At 32.6% G+C, this 20,329-nt stretch overlaps 1 protein-coding gene across 14 annotated transcripts in view; it reads right to left on the bottom strand.

The window, feature by feature from the left end:
- Positions 1 to 20,329, bottom strand: part of LOC145297516 (ubiquitin carboxyl-terminal hydrolase 9X-like) — a 292,030-nt gene that overhangs the window by 61,571 nt on the left and 210,130 nt on the right. For 10 of the 14 annotated variants that reach the window (XR_013870257.1, XR_013870256.1, XM_080143416.1 and 7 more), the window contains 7 exons: positions 19,755 to 19,915; positions 18,310 to 18,418; positions 16,757 to 16,812; positions 16,162 to 16,252; positions 15,798 to 15,944; positions 8,671 to 8,878; positions 57 to 193 (listed from right to left, as the gene is read on the bottom strand). Coding sequence is in view for 11 of the 14 variants with exons in the window: in XM_080143416.1 (XP_079999542.1) it covers positions 57 to 193; positions 8,671 to 8,878; positions 15,798 to 15,944; positions 16,162 to 16,252; positions 16,757 to 16,812; positions 18,310 to 18,418; positions 19,755 to 19,915 (909 nt within the window). In the remaining 3 variants the exon portion in view is untranslated. The remainder of the gene's footprint in view (positions 1 to 56; positions 194 to 8,670; positions 8,879 to 15,797; positions 15,945 to 16,161; positions 16,253 to 16,756; positions 16,813 to 18,309; positions 18,419 to 19,754; positions 19,916 to 20,329) is intronic. The other 4 variants (XR_013870258.1, XM_080143424.1, XM_080143426.1 and 1 more) reach the window with 1 other exon arrangement.

Raw genomic sequence — 20,329 nt, 5'->3', positions numbered from 1 at the left:
TTCTTCACATGGAATTAATTTTTTTTTTTTTTTTTCTTTTCCATTTGTATTCTCACCTGTTGTAAAACTGAATTCATGTAGCATGTAGCACCAGCATTTTTGAGGCCAACAAAACCTTTGGGAGGCCTTGGACCCACGGGGGGTACAAACTCCCATTCAACGAGAGGTAATTCTGAAAAAGTGAACATTTCCTCTGGAGAATGAAAATGAAAAAATAATTAAAATCATTTAAATAAACAGAAATAAAAATTGCAAATAATTGTAATTATTGGCATTAATAAAAAAGAAAATATAAAAATTGTACATTACATAGAAAACTTTATTTTGAATTAACTTTTATAACTTTAATATAAATATTTGGAATTAAATCCGATTTGAAGTAGATATGTAAATAATCTCAATATTAAAAAAAAAAAAAACTTATGTATTTAATACAATAAATTATATGTCAATGACAACTTTGAAGATCAAACTTAACCCAAAGGAGTCAACATTCATGTCCATTTAAGAACAACTCTTTCATAATGTGATTCAAAATTATTAATTGAAATTTAATTATTTTAACTTTAAACTTTTTGGTGTATAATAATGAAAGAAAAAAAAAATTGGTTCAATAAAAATTTGAGGCTATGAAATCTGAGCCCTGATAAATATCAGTAATTATAACTTTTATGACTACTAATAACTGGATAAATGTGCGTGTGTATATATATAAAAAAAAATTATAAGACTGGATCTTTCAATATTTTCAGCAGTCATGTTAAGATATTATCTCTACATTTCTCTCCCTATTACTCCTGTCTTTCTCTCCCTCTCTATTAAACAGGCTTTTTCAAATGTTACAAGATTGGCTTTTTCTTTACACCTTATTTGGCTTTTTTTTTCTTTTTTTTTTTTTGAAGATCCTGTTGACAAGTTCTTGTGGGTTTTAACTTAAATTCAGATGAGCAGATCTTCGCTTGAAGAAAAATTTATTGATTGAAATAAGCACCATCAGAAGCAACATTCAAGTGTATTTATGCTAGTAACATAAAAATCTTGCATTCTGGTGGAGATAAAGTCGCTGAAGGCGTTTTCGATATCGCTTAGATTTTTTTAAGCATTTCTCACACTGAAAGTTGTCGAGATGCTTGAAAAAGTAGTAGTCGGTAGGTGAGAGGTATGGAGAGTATGGCGGATGAGGCAGCATTTCATAGCCCAATTCATTCAACTTCTGCAGGGTCAGTTTAACGTGTGGCTGGGTATTGTCATAGAGGAGAATTGTTCTTTTTCTGTTGACTACTGCTGGGTGTTGTTGCCGAAGTTTCTGGTGCATTTCATCCATTTGTGGACAGTACTTCTCTGCTGTAATGATTTCACCTGCATTCGAAATATTAATAGATGAAACCGATTGCAGTCAGCATGACCTTATTTTGGTGCAACTCTGGCTTTGGGAAGAGTCACGAAGCTTTGTCAGCATCTAACTACTGAGCATCGCCAGTTGTTGTAAAGAACCCACTTTTCATCGCAAATCACAACCCAGTTTAGAAAGTGGTCATTCTTGTGTAAAAGGGAAGATGACACTTCATAACAGCTTTTCTTTTGGTTGTCATTTAATTCACAAGGCACTCATTTATAAAGTTATTTTGTCTTTACAATCTCAAGTTGGAAATCATCATACACGTTACATCGAATTCAGAAGCAAATTCTTAAACAGTTATGCGTGGATTAACTTCAACTAAGGCTCTCAATTGATCATTGTCAATATCCAATGGCTGACCCTTACACATCTTCAAGACTCGTCATCGCCGCCACGAAAGTTCTTAAACCACCATTGTGCTGTGCGTTCAGTAGTGGTTCCTGGGTTAAACGCTTTGTTGATATAGAGACCTGCTTCGGCAGCTTTTTGGCCTAGCTTGAATTGAAATAAAATTGTGCAAATTTCCTTTTTTATCTTGTATTCAATGTTCTGAAAAGAGATAACTGTTTTAAAACAATTGTAATTCAAACAATTAGAGCGAAAAACACTCTTTAAAATGATATATAAAGTAACGGCATTACGAAAACTTGTTTAAAAATACATCATTTGAAATCAAAATTTAAAATTCTGCAAGAACTTTCTCCTCTACCTAATGGTTTGGACTTTCAAATTTGTACCCCCCACCCCAATCTTAATTTAATCCTTTCATTTTACAAAAATATCAATTTGATAGTGATTATTAAAGGAAATGTTATGTTTTTCATACTTTAAAGTTTTCTTTTTAAACTCTTAAATTTATAAATAGTAAAATATAAAAATTGACTTTTTTTTTATTTCAATAAACATTTGAATAGCAAATGAAAAAAAAAAAAAATCAATGTATTTATAAAGGTCATATTAGACTTATCGATGTTTAATGTCCTTATGAAATTCAACTGATTTTGAAGCCTTTAAACTCGATTCAAGTTTTCAATTTGGCAACTGTCGTCTTTTCACCAATTTTCTCAGCTTCTGAATGGACTTTATTTTTTTTGTTGAAATGTAATTGTTTTCATAAATCCACTTTTACTAATTGTCTTTGAAATCGTTGTAGAAAACTGATATTGATCTTTCAAGATAAAATTTAAGTTATTTCCTTTTTATTTGTATAGTTCATAAACTTTCAGAGTATATTTGAAATTATAGTTTAGATCAGGGGTTCTCAACCGGGATCCACATGGACCCTAGGGGTCCATAGGCAAAACATAAAACTTATAGTTGTTGTCGAATACTTTATTTGCATTAAATGAGTTTTCATTTAAAAAAAAAGCTTAATTATATAATATTTCTTTGATTATTAAAACCTCAAAATTTATATTAGTGAAAAATAGATTGTCTTATGACCAAGTTATGAAGGTAAAAAGGGAAAAGGGGTCCACGAGTAAAAAAGGTTGAGAACCACTGGTTTAGATGGTGCAAAAAGCAATCATTTTAGTCTCTGATCTGTTATAATTTTAGTAAATTTTATTAAAAATTACACGCACAACAAATATTTACAACCTAAAGTCACCATTAATAATAATTACATATAAATGTGTCAAATGGAATTAAAGAATGCTGATAAATTCTTTATATACTTATCAGGATATAAAGCTCAACATATGGGAATGAAGTATAACAAAATGAAATTTAAGATAAATATAAGTCTATATGAATTTGTCAGTTCAATAATATTAATGTTTCTTATTAAGCTGACAAATTCATATAGACCTATTTTGTCTTAATTTCATTTTAATATATCTTCCTTCTAATAATCATTTGTTGTTTTTTAAATTTCTTACCATTTGCTATTTATGGCATCATCCAATGTACAGTGAAAAACAATCAAGATAATAAATAAGATTCAGAGACATTATTATACTAGAAACTTAAGTGTCTTACAAGATCTCTATGCTTGGACATCATTCAGCTTTTGTGATGTCATTCACTAAGCACAGTTATCACCTGCTTCAATAAATATGACATCATCCACTCTGTACAGAAACAAACAAAATCCAAAGTTTTATTTTTGTTTTTTTTATTGTTTGTTTGTTTGTTTTGTTTTGGCTTAACGGCATATCAACCCTTTTCAGGTTATTCAATGCCAAACTCAGGATTAAAAAAAAAAAAAAAAATTATGTATTCAAAGAACTTTATGAAGTCGAGTATCAATCAATTCTGTATAGTTCAATAGTTTTGTTTGTTTTAATATCTAACGATTTTTTTTTTTTTTTTTTTTAAGTTTTATATATCCTCATATATTCATTCATAAGGTTTAGTTGGGTTGATTCAGAGAATGATTTATATTTTTGTAAAGATCCTTGTTACTCTTAAAAAGGATAATATTTCCTCTAGACAGTTGTTTTCGAAAAGTTTCTTCATGCTGTTGTGTTTGAGGTATTGTTTTCTATCTTTATCTAGAGCTCTACATTCCACAAAAAGATGTTTAATGGTGCAAGTTTTCTGGCAGAATGGGCATTGTGGTTGTTGTTCTTGTTTTAGAATGAAGGAGTGTGTGAGTTTTGTATGGCCAATATGTATTCTAGTTATAACGACTTGTTCTTTTCTGGATTTGGGGGGAGTTTGTCTCCATTTTTCCAGTATGGGTTTGATTTGGTATAATTTGTTATTTGTGTTATTCCATTGTCGTTGCCATTTTGCATGAATTAATTGATTAATTTTGGGTTTGAAGTCAGTATATGGTATGTTTATTGTATCTGGTTTTAAGTTTAGAGCTGATTTGGCCGCTAAGTCGGCTCTTTCATTTCCTCTTACCCCAATGTGACTTGGGATCCAACATATAAATATTTCTTTGTGTTCGGATAGTGAATCAATTCTATTTGTTAGTTTGATGATTAGTGGGTTTTCAAGTTTTTTGTTATTCAGAGATGTCAAAACGGAAAGTGAATCTGAAAAAATTAGGAATTTCCTATGTTCATCTTTTTCTATAATGCTGAGTGCGAGGTCGATGGCACATATTTCGGCAGTAAAAATAGAGCTTTCTGTTGGAAGAGCTTTTTTAAGAGTTTTTTCATTCGACACTGCAGCACATGCCACTCTATTATGGTCTTTAGAGCCATCGGTGAAAATAGGTAGATGGTCTGGATATTTTAGGAGAATATCATAGGCTTTTTCGTGGTAGATATTAGGGTGGGATTTCGCTTTTGGGAGTTCATTCAAGTTTAAGATTACTTTTGGTTTTTTAAGTATCCAAGGTGGGGTTTTAGGTAGTATATGTTCTTGGATATTTTCTACAGTCATTTCTGATTCCTGCAGTATTGCTTTCATTCTAAGACTGAAGGGCTTTATGGCCTTTCTTTTTGCTTCAAATGCCTCTTTATATCTCGGATTGAATGTAGCTTCATATGCTGGATTATTTCGTTGTGCTTTTAATTTAGTGTAATATTGTGCACCCAGTTTTTGACTTCTTATATTTATAGGGATTTCGTTGGCCTCTGCATGGAGGCTTTCAACTGGGGATGTTCTAAAAGCACCGAGAGCTAACCTCAGTCCTCCATGGCAGATTGGATCTAAAATCTTTAGGTAGGACTTTCTGGCTGATTGGTATATAAAACTACCATAGTCGAGTTTTGATCTTATCAAAGTCCTATATAATTTCATTAGTGTTTCTTGATCGGCTCCCCATTCTGTATGAGCTATTACTCGTAGTAGTTGCAGTCTTTTGTTGCAACTATTTCTTAGATTCTTCAGGTGGGGGATGAATGACAGTTTTTTGTCAAATATAAGGCCCAAGAATTTGTGTTCTTCTACGGTGGGGATTATTGTTCTTCCAAGCTTCAATGTAGGATCATTATGAAGTTTTCTCATGTGGCAGAAACGAACGCATTTGGTTTTTGATTGGGAAAATTTATATCCATTTTCCATTGCCCATTTGTCTAATTTATTTAAGCAGTGTTGGAGTTTGCGTTCGATGGTGCATATATACTTTGATCTGCAGAACACCAGTAGGTCATCTACATATAAAGATCCCTCAACACCAGGGTCCAAACATTTCACTATGCTGTTCATTTTAATATTGAACAGTGTCACAGATAAAATGCTACCTTGAGGTACTCCTTCCTCTTGATTTGTGGTGTCTGAGTAAGTAGTTCCAATGCGGACTCTAAACTTTCGGTCAGATAAAAATCCTTTTATAAATTGTGGGAGTCTGCCTTTTAGTTCAAATTCGTGCAAGTCTCTCATAATTCCATATTTCCACGTAGTGTCGTAGGCCTTCTCCAGATCAAAAAATACTGCTGATAGGTGCTCATTTCTAATAAAGGCTTCCCTTATGGCTGTTTCCAATCTAACCAAGTGATCTGTTGTGCTTCTCTTATTACGGAATCCACATTGTAGGTTGGAGATAAGGTTGTTGGTTTCTAGGTACCAAACCAATCTATCATTTATCATTCTCTCCATTATTTTGCACAAGCAGCTAGTCAGTGAGATTGGTCTGTAGTTTTGTGGATTCGAATGGTCTTTTCCTGGTTTTGGTATTGCTATTATTGTGGTTTGCCTCCACGAGTCAGGAAATTCACCTTCTGTCCATAATTTGTTGTAAATTTTTAGTAGCAACTTCAATGATTTCAAAGGGAGTTGTCGCAGGAATTCGTAATGGATTTCATCAGGTCCTACGGCTGTGTTGTGGGATCTTTTAATAGAATCTTCTAATTCAGTTAATGTAAGTAGTTTATTATAATTTTCTAGGTTTTTTGATTTAAAGTTTAGTTTGTATTGTTCGATATTTTGTTTAATTGTAATAAATTTAAAGTTATGGTTTTGGTTAGATGAGTTTTGAGAAAAAGTTTCGGCTAGTAGGTCTGCTATATTCTTTTCATCGGTTACTCTGATGTTGTTTTTAAGCAGGTGTTTAATCGGTGTTGATTGATGTTTACCTGAAATTTTTCTAATCATCTCCCATACTACTCTCGGTTCTGTAGAGGAATTTAGTTTATTGACATACTTTTCCCAACTCTCTTTTTTAGCTGCTTTTATTACCCTACGAGCTTTAGCTCTAATTTGTATTCTATCAAATTTGAAGTTGTGGGTTGTTTCTGAAATTTCTTCAGTGCAATTTTTCGCAATTTGATGGATTCCCGACATTTATTGTCAAACCAGGGTCTGTTGTACCGATTAGATGCTGAAGTTTTAGGGATGCATTCATTTGCAATTTCCACTAGTGTTTCTGTAAAAAATTCTACAGTGTTGTTTGTCTCTGAATCATTCAACTTATGTCGACATTTTTCTTTGTATAATTGCCAGTTGGCCTTATTTAGCTTCCATCTGGGAAGTTTTTCGCTGTTGAATTCTGGAATTTCTATCACTAATGGAAAATGGTCACTGCAGCAAGTGTTATCATACTTTCCAGGTTAAGTCCATATATAGTGATGGATCACACAAGCTAACGTCAATGGCTGAATGGTTTCCACCAGTTGGGTTGATGTGTGTAAGTGTTCCATCGTTGAGGAAGCATATATCGTCTTCATTGATAAATTCTTCCAACGTTTTGCCCTTTTTATTATTGTCTGTACATCCCCATAGTATGTTATGACTATTGAAATCTCCTAATAGGGCGAAAGGTTTGGGTAATTGATCAATCAATTTTTTAATCCCGTTTTTATCTATGTCATCGTTTGGAGGAATATATAGTGAACATACTGTCATTGGTTTATGTAGTGTGGCATTAATAGCAATTGCTTGGATATTGGTTGTTATGTTTATTTTGCTATGGGGTATATCGTTTCTGATTAGAATTGTTACTCCCCCGGAGGCCCTGCCCCCAAAGTTATGAGTGAAATTAAAAATTTCATATTGCTTAATATTAATTTTGTCTTCTGGTTTCAGAAAAGTTTCTTGAAGACACACCACTGCAGGGCGCTCCTGCGCTAGTAGCAGAAGCAGTTCATTCATGTTTGTTTTTAAACCACGACAGTTCCACTGGATTATTTTTTGTTTTTTGTTAGTCATTGGTATCAGATCTTCGGTCTTCTATGTCCATTTCTTCAAATCTGTTTTATGTAGGGATTCTTGGTCTGGAACTTGAGCGTGATCTGTCTAGTTTTGTTTTAGTTTCTTTTTTGAGTGGAGGTTTATTTCTTTTCTCTTCATGGGCATATTTTGGTGTCTGTTTTTTCCCCTCTGTAAGTGGAGATGTTTCTATGGGTGTTGTATTTTGGGGTTTTATGGGTTTATTTGATTTAGTTTTAGCTTGAGAGGTTTGTTCAGTTATAGGAACTTTTTTTTCATTGTTGAATTGTTTTATAATTTTTTTAAATTCTTCCATAAGTTCCTTCATTTCATTAAGTAGTTTAATAATGTCCTCGGATTTGATGTTGAGTGAATTTATTTTTGTTTGTTTATTTGGTTCGGTAGTTTGCTGTTTGTTTTTTTTTGTTATTTCAGAATATTTTGCATTTTCTGATAGTTTGCGAGCTTCTTGGAAGGTAATATTTTTTGTATATTTTATTTTGTTGATTTCTTTTTCACTCTTTTGTTTTTTTTAATTTTCTTATTAGTTTTTGCAAGCTGGGGACAGATGCCAAACATTCCCCACTAAGTCTGATATTTTAGTAATATATGTATTGTATGACTTGAGATATATATAGTAATTTCAAAAATGTGTAATACAGCAAGACATAGAAGTTTCTGTGTTTCAAGTTGTGAAATAAACCTTGTGGATTCTTTTTATGAAAAGTGCAAATGATAATTCTACAATATACCCATGTTCTTTTCGATCAAAATGAAATGTATGTATCCATTCAAGTAATCGCTTCTGTTTTAATCAGTTTATATAACTTTCTCATATAAGAGGATATAGGTTTATTTTTTGCCAAGAAATATAAATTTACATAGAAGTCTTTGATGACTAATAAAGTTGCAACTGATCGAGTTGCATATTGCTGGTTGGGACACCAATCTTTTTAAGTCTGGAAGAAAAGTTTAATGAAAATTCTATAAATTGAATTGATAATTTTAGACGACTAAGAATTTGAACACCAGTGATTATTTCAAAGTTTCCATTTGCCATCTCCAAACCATGGTTGTAAAAAGAATCACTCATAATTTTAATACTATGGTATGAAAGTTTTTGTCTATATTTTCAATTGTAAATTAACCAATTAGTTTAACCGAAAGGATTTAAAAAAAAAAAAACACTGAAAAGGATCATGAGAAGGGAGACAGTTCGTACTGACCTGTATAGAACATATCAATGAGCATATTCGCTAAACATTTTAGATTCTTTACGCAGCGTGTACAGAGGGAAACGAGCAAATCAAATGCTGCTGTCACAGTTGCCGCAGTCGTACACACAGGCACAGCCTGCTCAGATGGGAAATCATTTAATTTTCTACACTGGACCACAATTTTAGATGCTGGAAAGATGAAATCTTCAACTAATTCCTAAAAGATAAAAAATAAACTTATTTAAATATATTGACAAGAACAATTTAAAAAGCACTTACAATTTATACTTAACTACCAGAGCTACCCGAGATCATAAAAGTAAAGAAAATAAAGTGTTTATTTTAAAATGAAGGAATAAGATAAGAGCTTGCACATTTTTCTCATGATACTAAGGGGAACTAATTATAGATCATATTTAAACATCTCCGCTGCACCTCGCAACTGTGCTCCAAAATTGATAATGATCAGTCAATTAGTTTAGATGTGAATTTTATTCAAACTAATATAAAACATTTAATGCTGAAATTTTACTCTGGCTTTCCATTATATGGGGACAGATCGTACTGAAATAGTAACGTTATTTGTGTGTACATGTGCTACAGATTATGCAGGACATGGGTTACAGTCAGTGATGTAAAAAAATTTTAAAATGTAAAAAATGTATGGGTGTGTGTTGGAGAGGGGGAGAAAGATATTGAATATACATGTTTTTGTTTTTTTCTAGTTCAAAAGGTTAAAAAAAAAATGTTAATAAATAAAAAAATTCCAACTCAGACACAAATTGTGTAAGAAAAAACAACAAATTGATAAATAAAAAATAGGTTATGAAGAAGAAATGTTATAGCATTCTCAGACGCAACACATCCAAACACACACACAAACATGCACAAATTAAATGAATACCATTTGCGAAGGAAAATATGCAGAGGGGGAGAGGGGGTAACCTCTTTGACACACACAGTGGACCTGTATAATTGAAGGGAACAGCAGTCCGATGATTACAAAGCGATTTTAAGAGAGATCTTTATCATATGCATACACACATGAACAAAACAAACTTGTCGACAGAAATAGAAAGGATATTGTAGAGTATAGTGTGTTAAAGGTTTCAAATGTAAGCATAATGTAAAAATGTGTTCAATGATTAAAAAATTCAATTGCAAGGGCTATGTAATTATTTTGTTGCCGTTTTGACGACGACGAAGAACTGGTTATTGAATGATCGTTTAATGACTGAAATGACCAATGCATTACATGAACTTGATGCCGGGCAAAATAATGTCTCCTAGTGATGCCATATTTTAATTTTAGTAACCGTTCATTTATAAAGTGATGAACTGGTTTCTGGTATATGAGAATTGTCAGAGCTCAGCCAATCAGAATGGGCAGACTTAGGTCAGGGAGTCTTTATCTATAAAAGTGAAATTGTGTGTGTGTGTGTGTGTGTGTGTACATTTCCCTACCAAGTTACCGTCAATTTTCAGTCTACAGACTCAAGATTTGACATAAGGGGTATTGAGATTTAGGAAAATCTTTAATTGGTTTTCGGACAGAAATTTAGCTGTCAAAGGGTCAACAATTTGACCTTTGAAAACTCTACCAAACTCTTCCGCCAGTTTTGGGTCTAAACATTGGAAATTTTAGATGTAGGTTCCTTAGACATGGATCAAACTTTAACTTGATTTGAGCCCAAAACAATAAATGTGGGGGGGGGGGGGGTCAAAGTTTTAAAAAATTTGACCTCAGCCAATTTTTGGTCTAAACATTTGAAATTTTACATAAAGTGTATTCAGATACACATGGCATGCTTTTTAATAGGTTTTTGGCCAAAAATTTGGCTGCCAAGGGGTCAAAGTACAAAAAATTTTACCTTTGCGGTCTCTAGCAAACTATTCAGTCAAATTTTAGGTCTAAACATTTGAAATTTTACAAAAGGGTATTTAAACATGCAGCAAGCTTTTTTAATCAATTTTTAAGCGAAAATTTGACTGCCCAGAGGTCAAAGTTGAAAGAGTTGACCTTTGCAGACTCTACCAAACTCCTCTGCCAATTTTGCATCTAAACACCTGAAATTTTAGATGTGGATTACCTGAACATGAGTCAAACTTTAATATATATATATGAGCAAATAGTTAATAAAACATATTAATATCTCCTACTTGGTTTTATCAAGCTTTTACATCTGGTTGAGATTACTTTATAAATAAGTATTCTTTAATATTTATAATATACTTTTGTTTTACCATCTTGGATCATTTTGGTAAATTTAACTATAATTTTTATTTTTTATATATATATATATATATATATATATATATAAGTTATGAACAGTACATAGAGGCCAAGCACAGCCGGGCTGAACTGCTAGTTATTTATGAATTGGAAAGATGTTAGGTCTGTATCTATGAGCCAGTTACAGTCGATGTAATCACAGAATCTGTGGAGCGTGTAGAATTCCTGAATTTTTCCAAGTACTTTATCCACTATGCCACAAGTCTTTGTGAAGAATCCAACTATGAATAATCAATCCTCATCTTAGAAATTCAGAAATGTAAAAATTCTATGTTTGTTAATGTTAAATTTTGAATGACTTTTTTAAAACAAAGATTTATCGAACGTGAAAAAAAAAAAAAAAATCTATATCCACATTAAATATTTTTTACATAAAATATTTGAAAGATATTTTTGTTAGACATACAGTAGGTCTTAATGTTAATGGAACCTCAATGATGTGCAGATGTATAGAGAAATTGACATTATTATACATTACCTCCCAAACTAATTTGTTTAATACTTTTTTTGCATTTTCATCCACAAGGTACAGTGCTACTTTGATGTAGGGGCTACTATCTGGGACATAATTTGCAGGGATACTATGTAGGGAGTTGATCAGCAAGATGTATGTTTACATTTTTACAATTGAACTTCTGCATGTCAGTACAGTCAAGGAAGCAGGAACCTGAAAAGGAATATCAAAGTCTAGCAGTCCTAGGGAAGAACCTATTAGAGTAGAAAGTTTTCTGCCATCTGTCGGTCTCTGTGTTGGGGTAGGATTTTGCTGCTTGTCCGGTTTATTGGGGGTATTTATGTTGAGGAGGTACAAGGACTAAATACTTGTAAAACAGGCAGAGGGATGCAATATTTCATTGATGGGACAGAGGTTGAAACCTAGCTGACAGTTCAGGACCTATTAAGTTGGTGACTCTTGAATACTGTCTAGGATTGAGAGGCTGGTAATAGACGCATTAGCCCAAATGTGGCAACAATACTCCATGCATGAGCAAATGGTGGCCTTTTAGAGATACAGGCATAAGTAACTTTCTAGCATGGTAGAGAGAGTCCACCTTTGCAGCAGCCTTGGCAATGCCCTCAATGTATCAGTTCCTTGTGAACATTAAGCAGAGGAGTTTCAGGTAATGTCTCATTAGCTATAGGTATTAGTGGTTGAGGAGGTTTCTTTTAATTATTAAAGGAAAGAATCTTAGTTTTGGCAGCATTGAATGTGACCATCCATTTTTGTTCCCATTCCACTATATACTAGAGATTTTTCTCTAGGGTTTCCGCCATTGCTTTGGATAGGTGTTCATTTGTTTCCTCTCGTGTCTGTTAAAGAGTGTGGTGTCATCAGCAAATATACCCATCTCAGACAATTTTATCAGGGAGGTCATTTATGAATCTCAGGAGTAATAAATATCCAAGGATTGACTCCCTGAGATACACCCACATTTACATCACACTGTTTTGATGCACGACCATCAAGGACAATCTGGATTCTTCTTATTTAAGAATTTAATTATGTTAAGTATTCGTCCAGTAATACTATATGATCTGATTTTCATGAGAAAACCATATGCCCCTTTGTGACTATTTTAATTAATAATCTATTTTAACATGTATAGAAAAAAAATATGAAAGAGATGGCTAAACACAATACAAAATGGACAATCACAATTTTTCAGTTTTATTACGTACTAATTTCGAAAATTTGACTTATTTCTAGAGGAATCTATCTTAAAAAAAAGGAGGTTATATGTGTGTATATATTCAGTTAAAGAGGAATGTGTTGGGTGGAAGAGAAAGGGTTGGGAAGAGAGAGAAATACCATGGATTGGTTGTTTTTGTTTTACGACATATCAACCCTTTTTCAAGTTATTTAATGCTAAATCCAGTGATTTTTGAAGAAATTTTTTAATTTTTTTTTTTTCCAAGTCATTTTCTATTTAGCCCATAGTTGGGACCCTAATAGGTACTACTACTTCGGGTCAGAGTGGACCTGGAAGCAATGGCAATTAAAGTGTGGCTCCACACTCCCCAAAGCCTGCAAGCCGGGACCTCACCATTGGATATAGTTTGAAGTCATATCCAGGACCAAAATACGATGGAGGAGAGAAGTTTTAATAGAAACTAGCAAGAATTGCACAACGGACTCATTCATATATAATATATTGATGTTGCCATTCTGTGGATGTTCAGCATAAATGGAGATGCCTTGATATTATTGTAGCACTTTTGTTAAAACTGAAAAAAGTGCTTATCTAAGCTAGTAAGGATGCCCAGCATAGCCCATTCATAAAATATGCTTAAATATATTTTAATTTATGCAGAGTTCATATATATTATCATAGTCAATTTACTATCGATTCTTTTATATATATATATATATATATCAGAGAGGCGGTAACACTCTCTATATAGGGATGGCCCGTACACGCCTATATACGCCTACAAAACAAAACTATCCAAATCTCAACTAAAATCAACTTATAAGTTTCAAAAAGCACATATTCTTACAGAGAAGTGTCTTACGAATCCAGCGAGTGTCAGAACGTCGGTTAAAATGTCAAAAGAGAGCAAAAAAGAAAAAAAGGGTACAAAAATGGCCAATTGTTCTTTCTTCTTTCTTTTGAGACGATGTATCTCGGTGTACGAACGGTCTCTGACAACAGTTCAAGCATCAATCGACTGCTCTTTACACGGAGAAGTGCAGAGACCCATCGCTTTTTAGCTAACTCCATAATTAAATAAGATTACGTGTAATAACAAGTTTTAAACACTATATCCAATGTAGACAGACCACTTCGAACACGGAACTTCTCTCAAAAGGGACAGCTCCAAATAATACACCGGATGCTCACAGACGTTCCAGTTTGCCAGTGGCCTATATTTCTTGGACGCTGAATATTTGAGGTGAACGTTAAGGTTTTTTCTTTAAACAGTAACCCACCAGCGTTAATGAAACCACAAAATCTTTATCTCAGTTGATCAAAATTGTTATAAGAGTAACCTATCAGCAAGTACGACGTCAAAAAACAATGTTATAAAAACAAATAATTCTTCAGATTTTGGACTGTAAAATATGTACAAAATGTCAATGCTGTGACCAGGATTCGAACCTAGGTTAGCACGGCCACAACGTGGGGTCCTAACCTCTAGACGATCACGGCTAACACTGACGTCTGTCGTTCTTGGCAGAAAGACACATGACTACTGTCAAACTATTGAAAAATAAGGAGGAAACTTGAAATTCTCACGCATGCGCAAAAATACACTATAGCAACCATTGTTAAATGCAGCTGAATCTCTTCGCTCGCTAAGAAAAGTAGATCAGACCAGTTCTCCTAAGAACTCACCAAACGCCAAAGGAAATAAGTTAAATTAACCGCAAAAGAAACTGCAAGAAAGTCATCTTCTAAGAATTCACTGGAAGCTGACCAAAAAGAATCAAAATCCAAGCCCTAGCCACAAAAATAACTAGATATTGTGGCTACTATACACAACATACTAATAAAAACAAGTAAGTTTTCTAAAATAAACTACAATAAATTAACCAAGTAACCTCACACTGTCACTGATTAGGACTTCATATAAAGATAACAACTACACTATTGGTGTATATACCGTTCCACACTTTAACTATTGGTGACGGGGCAGTATCTCAATTCTACGAGAGTTGTCTTGCTATAAGATAAGTGATATTATAGTAAGATACACATAAGTGTTATATGTTTACATTTAATAAAAAATGCCAAAGTCAGCACGTAGTAAAAAAGCTCAGAGAAATATAGACTATGAAAAAAACAAAGTCAAGGTATTATCTGAGCAAAAAGAATACTATCAGAAAAATGCTGAAATAATAAAAACTAAGTATCATGCAAATCCTGAGGCAAAGAAGGCTGCCTCACGCGCTGACTCAAAAGCACGGTATAACAGGGTTACCGAGGGGAAAAAAGCTGCCTCACGTGCTCTTTATAACAAAGAACCAGAAAAAAAGAAGGCTGCCTCACGTGCTGACTCAAAAGCACGGTATAACAGGGATCCCAAGGGGAAAAAAGCTGCCTCATGCACAAACTATTATAAAAAGACCTAAAACCCAGCAGGAAGCGACCTGCTACTAATGGAGGCGGCAATGAGCCGCCTCCTAAAAAAGACAATACTATCATGAATGTAAGTTTAAAAATAAGACTAAGTAAAAATACTAATTAACAAGAATAAAAAAGCATTGGAAATGCAAAAGGATATAGGGATGGTATGCCAAAAAGTATACAAACAAGATAGCTATGAATGGCTAGGCACATGGAAATAGAATTGCATCCAAAGTATAGCCCTATAGCTTTTCTCCAATCTTCATTCCGTGCCATCATTACAGTTGTAAAAAGCTATAGGGCTATACTTTGGATGCAATTCTATTTCCATGTGCCAGCCATTCATAGCTATCTTGTTTGTATACTTTTTGGCATACCATCCCTATATCCTTTTGCATTTCCAATGCTTTTTTATTCTTGTATATATAAGATTCGATAGAAATTTGACTATAATAATATGAAATCTGCACAAATTCAAAAACAAAAAATATATCCATATGACTTAGATGCATCAGCCTTAATCGAAACCAAAGTTTATGAAGAAAAACAAGCATTTTTGGATTTGAAGCAGTTATGCCGTGTTAAACTGGCATTAGATGTAAGTTGTAATATTGTATATTAATATTATACTTAGTCTAAACCTACTATCAGGAATCAATTGATAATTACTTTATTTGGACCAATAACAAATAAGTGAAGAAAATATTGGTATGTTTATCTGCTTTATATAATACGCTTAACAATGAACAAATCAATATGTCAGAGATACTTACTCGGATGAGATCTAAACCTCCTTTTTCGGCACCGACATGATATTTCTTTTCAGGCGTTTGGAATGACAGAAGTTCCCTGGTTATTCCTAAATGACCCTCCAATAAAGCATTATCCACTTGGATCTCTCCCTGGCTTAACAGTTGTTCCTAAAAAAATATACAATTTTTTTAAAGTTGAAATATTTCATTTTTAACAAAACTGTACAATAAAATAATCTTAGAAACAAATGTTTTGAACAGGAAATATCTATTAAAGACATTGTGCAGAGTTACACTTTAAAACATGAAATTGAAAGCAACTTTAGTTTCAAACCAACAAGGAAAGGAAACTTATTGGAACAATCATTTAAATTATAGTACTTACTCTTATTTTCTTGAGCCAGCTTATTTCATTATTGAGTAAAACCTCAGAATTAGGCAGACTCACTTCACTGGTAAAGGCATGATTCAGTAATCTGAAAATATTAATCGAGTATAAAAAAAAGTAAGCAAAGAACTGGATAGCATGAATATTTGATATTTCATTATTTCAGCTGCATTATGAAAATGTTTTGTGAGACTAGAAAACGCACAAGAAATCAAAGTGTGGGAATCAATGAAAATGTAAGTTACTTATATAGTTTCAAAAGTGGTATGTCACCAAGAAAAATAATCAAAATTAGTTTGATTTTTTTTACCATTGTCTGAAAGCCGGTTGATAAGATCAGGCTTGAGACAAAGCTGTTAGGACTTAAAAAGCATTTTTGGAAGTAGAGTAGATCAGACAACATCCAACTACTTTGAAAGCTGTGGCAATATGAGAGCCTCATTTTTTACTTTGCCCCACTTTGGGAGTGTAAGCATTAAAACCAAATATTTTAAATGGAGATGAATCTAGCCAAACATCTGTAACAAGTTACAAATCAGAAGTAAATTCTAAAAGTTTACAAAAAGAAAAAAAAATCACAAACAAAACATACCTGCATAACAAGTGGAAATACTCATGAGATTGTTTTGCATTATCTTTCACAGTTGTCTGAAATGGGCAAAAAGTGTGACGATTAATACAAGCGTTCAATGCAAGCGTTTTGTTTTAAATTATATCAAATTGCAATAATAACTACCTCTTTAATAGACGTTTTGTCTATTGTGTGATTCTTTACTAATTTACAATATCCACAAACGTTCTTTATTTTTATATTATGATTAAGTCTTATCCTAGAAATGATCAAGGATGTTAAAGATGCAAGATTTAACATACAAATGCAAAGAAAACTCATCACAACCTAAATTTGATATCAGTTGGCTTCAACCTAAAGTAAGCAATGAAGAAAAAAAAAAAAAAAAAAAAGATTTTTATCCTAAAATTTTCTTAAATTATACCATTTAGAATTGACATTGTTTTGTGTAGATTTCTTAACCACTTTTACCTGCAAAAACACAATTTTAACCACACTTTTGTGTATCTCTTTGCTTTTGTACAAATATTTAAAATTTCAGTTTAAAGGATAAAAAACAGGTTGGATCTTGTATTTGTTTTGAAACAAATTCTGGTGTCAATTTTGTTGTCAGAAATCAAGAAACATGTTTACAAATAACGTGAAATATTTTTCAGTCAAGTAAAAAAAATTTTGTTTAAAATGTTGAAAATAATTTATCATTGCCTGCGGGCATGGATAAGAAAAAAGGAGAAGTTTAAAAAGTGTGTATAACATTCATCATTTAGAACTTGCTCAGTCACTACTTTTGAAGCCTTTATTCAAGATCCTCTCCATCATTGATGTGCAAATTTTTGCAATTGCTTCAAATTGCATAAAAGAAAAAGTCATAAGTAGCTGTTTGATCTAGTTTTGTTTTAATTCACTGCATATAATTATTTGAATACAAGTTGCTATTTTCATTGATATCTGCAGGAATATCAGACCTACATATGCTTTAGATTAATCTTACAACAAAGTTACTTATATTTCATCTACAGTTCTCCTTTGACCAAAGACTGTATCCTACTTGCTTGTCCGATAGTGTAGATGCAGTACTTTCCGTGGGCACTTAAATCTATATACTTGGGAGATTTTAATATTCAGAAATCAGCTTGATTTTTCAATCAACATACATGGTTACTGTACTGCACATTCCGGCACTCATGCAGAGAGTAATCCGTGCTTAAATAACATTTCTCCCTGCTCCACTTTAAATTTAAATGGAATATGAACAAACATTTTGATGCATAACTCCAACTTATAACGTCCCTATAGTTCAGCTCCCTAATTCACAGTAGCCTCCTTATGTCTCAGTACCTTGTTTAAAGTGATTAAAAGTTTTACAATTTTGATTGGTTAATATTTTTCCTCTAATGTGTAATATCTTATAGGATTTGAACTTCTTGATTATCATTTCAAATTCAGTGAAGATTAATGGAATATCTTAAGAGAAATAATTTTTTGCACAAACTTATGATCCGGATTTCTTTTTATTTATTAATCCTACAATTCTATTGAGTGCGATACAAGTGCAGAGGACATCAGAAACTTACAGAGAGAACAGTGAAGAGGAGCGTAATGAAGAAAAGCAATGGCCGATTTCCACTGCTACATTTTGTAGCCATTTGAAAAAACTGTTCAGCAGCCCAGGTGCGGATTTCTCTGAAAAATAAATAATATTATTGAAAAACATTCTGGACAAACATAATAATATTCAACTTTGAAGTGTTTTTTTTTTTGTTTTTTTTTTGGGGGGGGGGGGCACATATCAGGTGTTGTTGGATTATCTTATGCAGAAAAGGTTTTATCTGTATTTTGCAAGGATGTTGTGCAATTTGTTTATTTTTTCACTTTTCACTCATCATGTCAGACGATTCTCTTTGTAATTGAATATTCCATATAAGTACAATAGTTACGATGAGTATTTCTGAGTATTCACACGTCCTAGTGCATATCTACATATGTGCAAAAATATTTGATCAGTCAACCTAAAACTGTGATTAAAACGATAGGAAATTGATGTTACAATCTATTGTTTCAAATAGTTCTTTCATGCTTCCAACATTGTAGAATTTTCTTTTACCCTCAATATGGGAAAGATATCTCTACATGCCATCAAAATAGTTTCATTGTATGACTGAACATGAAAGGTGTTCCATTGATTTTTTTTATGTATAAATTCGATATATTCAACTCTTTCAATTGAGTACAGTATTTTTATTTCTTTGAGAATTTGTGGTATCTTCATCAGTTTCATTTTATAATAAATTCTGTGGACATCAGTCACTTCTTGGCTCTACATTTTTGTCATGTCCTCTACTGTAAAATTCTTTACTACATATTTCTTTTGGTTATGTAAGTTTTAAAGTTTATATTATAGGTTCGCAACTGTCTTCTATTACATCTCTATAATATTACCATTCAAGAGCTTGTTTTCTTTATTGTTTTTTGAGTATGCTGGTGGTAGATAGTGATAATTTGATCAGTTTTTGTGCTACCAAAGATTCTATGACTAAATACGTCGGGAATTTGTCAGATTATGTATTTTGGTGCTTTTTTTTTTTTTAAATCTTATTTTTTGTTTTATATAACAAAACACAAGATTTTTTTTATTTCCTTGGTTGTGATCACAATTAGCAAACCATTTCTCTTGATCTGCCAGCTCTTATTTTCCATATTACGTTTAATGTGGTAGCCATGTTGAGCTGACCATGCATATTTCAATCATTTAGTAAAGCATGGTGACATTAGATATGCTGTCATCTTACAGCCATTTCATTTAACTGCTGGAACAATCGAGTGCTGAGAATTCACAGTCCACAAAACAAGTTTGTAATTTACCATGAAATAGTTACCATGTTAGGAATTCTAAGGCATCATTTTGTATCATGCCAAAATTAAGTTTAAGTCTCATTCAAAAATTATTTCAGCCATATGTTTTGAGTATAAATAAGCCATGGGACTCGTGTTAGTATTAAACATAATAAACATCAATTACCTATTCTTGCAGAGCAGCAGAAGGTCAATAATGAAGCATTGCCATGCTTTATCCTTGTTCAGAGACTCCAGAGCAGCTGGGCACAAGGCGAGAGAGACAGACAAAAGTTCTAAAGCCTCTTTCGTCACTTCAATATCTTCTGGCTCCGTATTTTCTTCACCCTAAAAAAACAAATTACATAAATTTTTTCTTTCAATGTTTTTTGTTTAAATAAATTTTGGGCACCAAAAAGAAAATTTGTACATTTATTTTAGTATCCATATTTAAAAATATTTACACTGTATAGAATTTGAAAATGAATTCATTACAGGCATAAATGGTTCTTGTTTAATGAGAAGTGTTAATTTTATGTTGTACTTTTGTATTTAGTTATTGCCTGTAGTAAACATTGAACCTTCAACCCCAGAAGCCTTTCACATAATTGTTAATCAATGCTTTTAATCATTGGACAATATGAATTACTTTAGTCAGAGGTTACACAAGCTAAAACATTATGAACATACAAAACCAAGATGAGAATAATAATACAAATTTGACAGCATACTTTCACTTCTGTAATAGTGAATTTATGTTAA

Source organism: Euprymna scolopes, chromosome 18, assembly GCF_053919585.1.
Source record: "Euprymna scolopes isolate OS-2025 chromosome 18, ASM5391958v1, whole genome shotgun sequence".
NCBI lineage: Eukaryota > Metazoa > Mollusca > Cephalopoda > Sepiida > Sepiolidae > Euprymna > Euprymna scolopes.
Note: the sequence above shows the minus strand (reverse complement) of the source record. Positions and strands in the feature narration are given on the sequence as shown.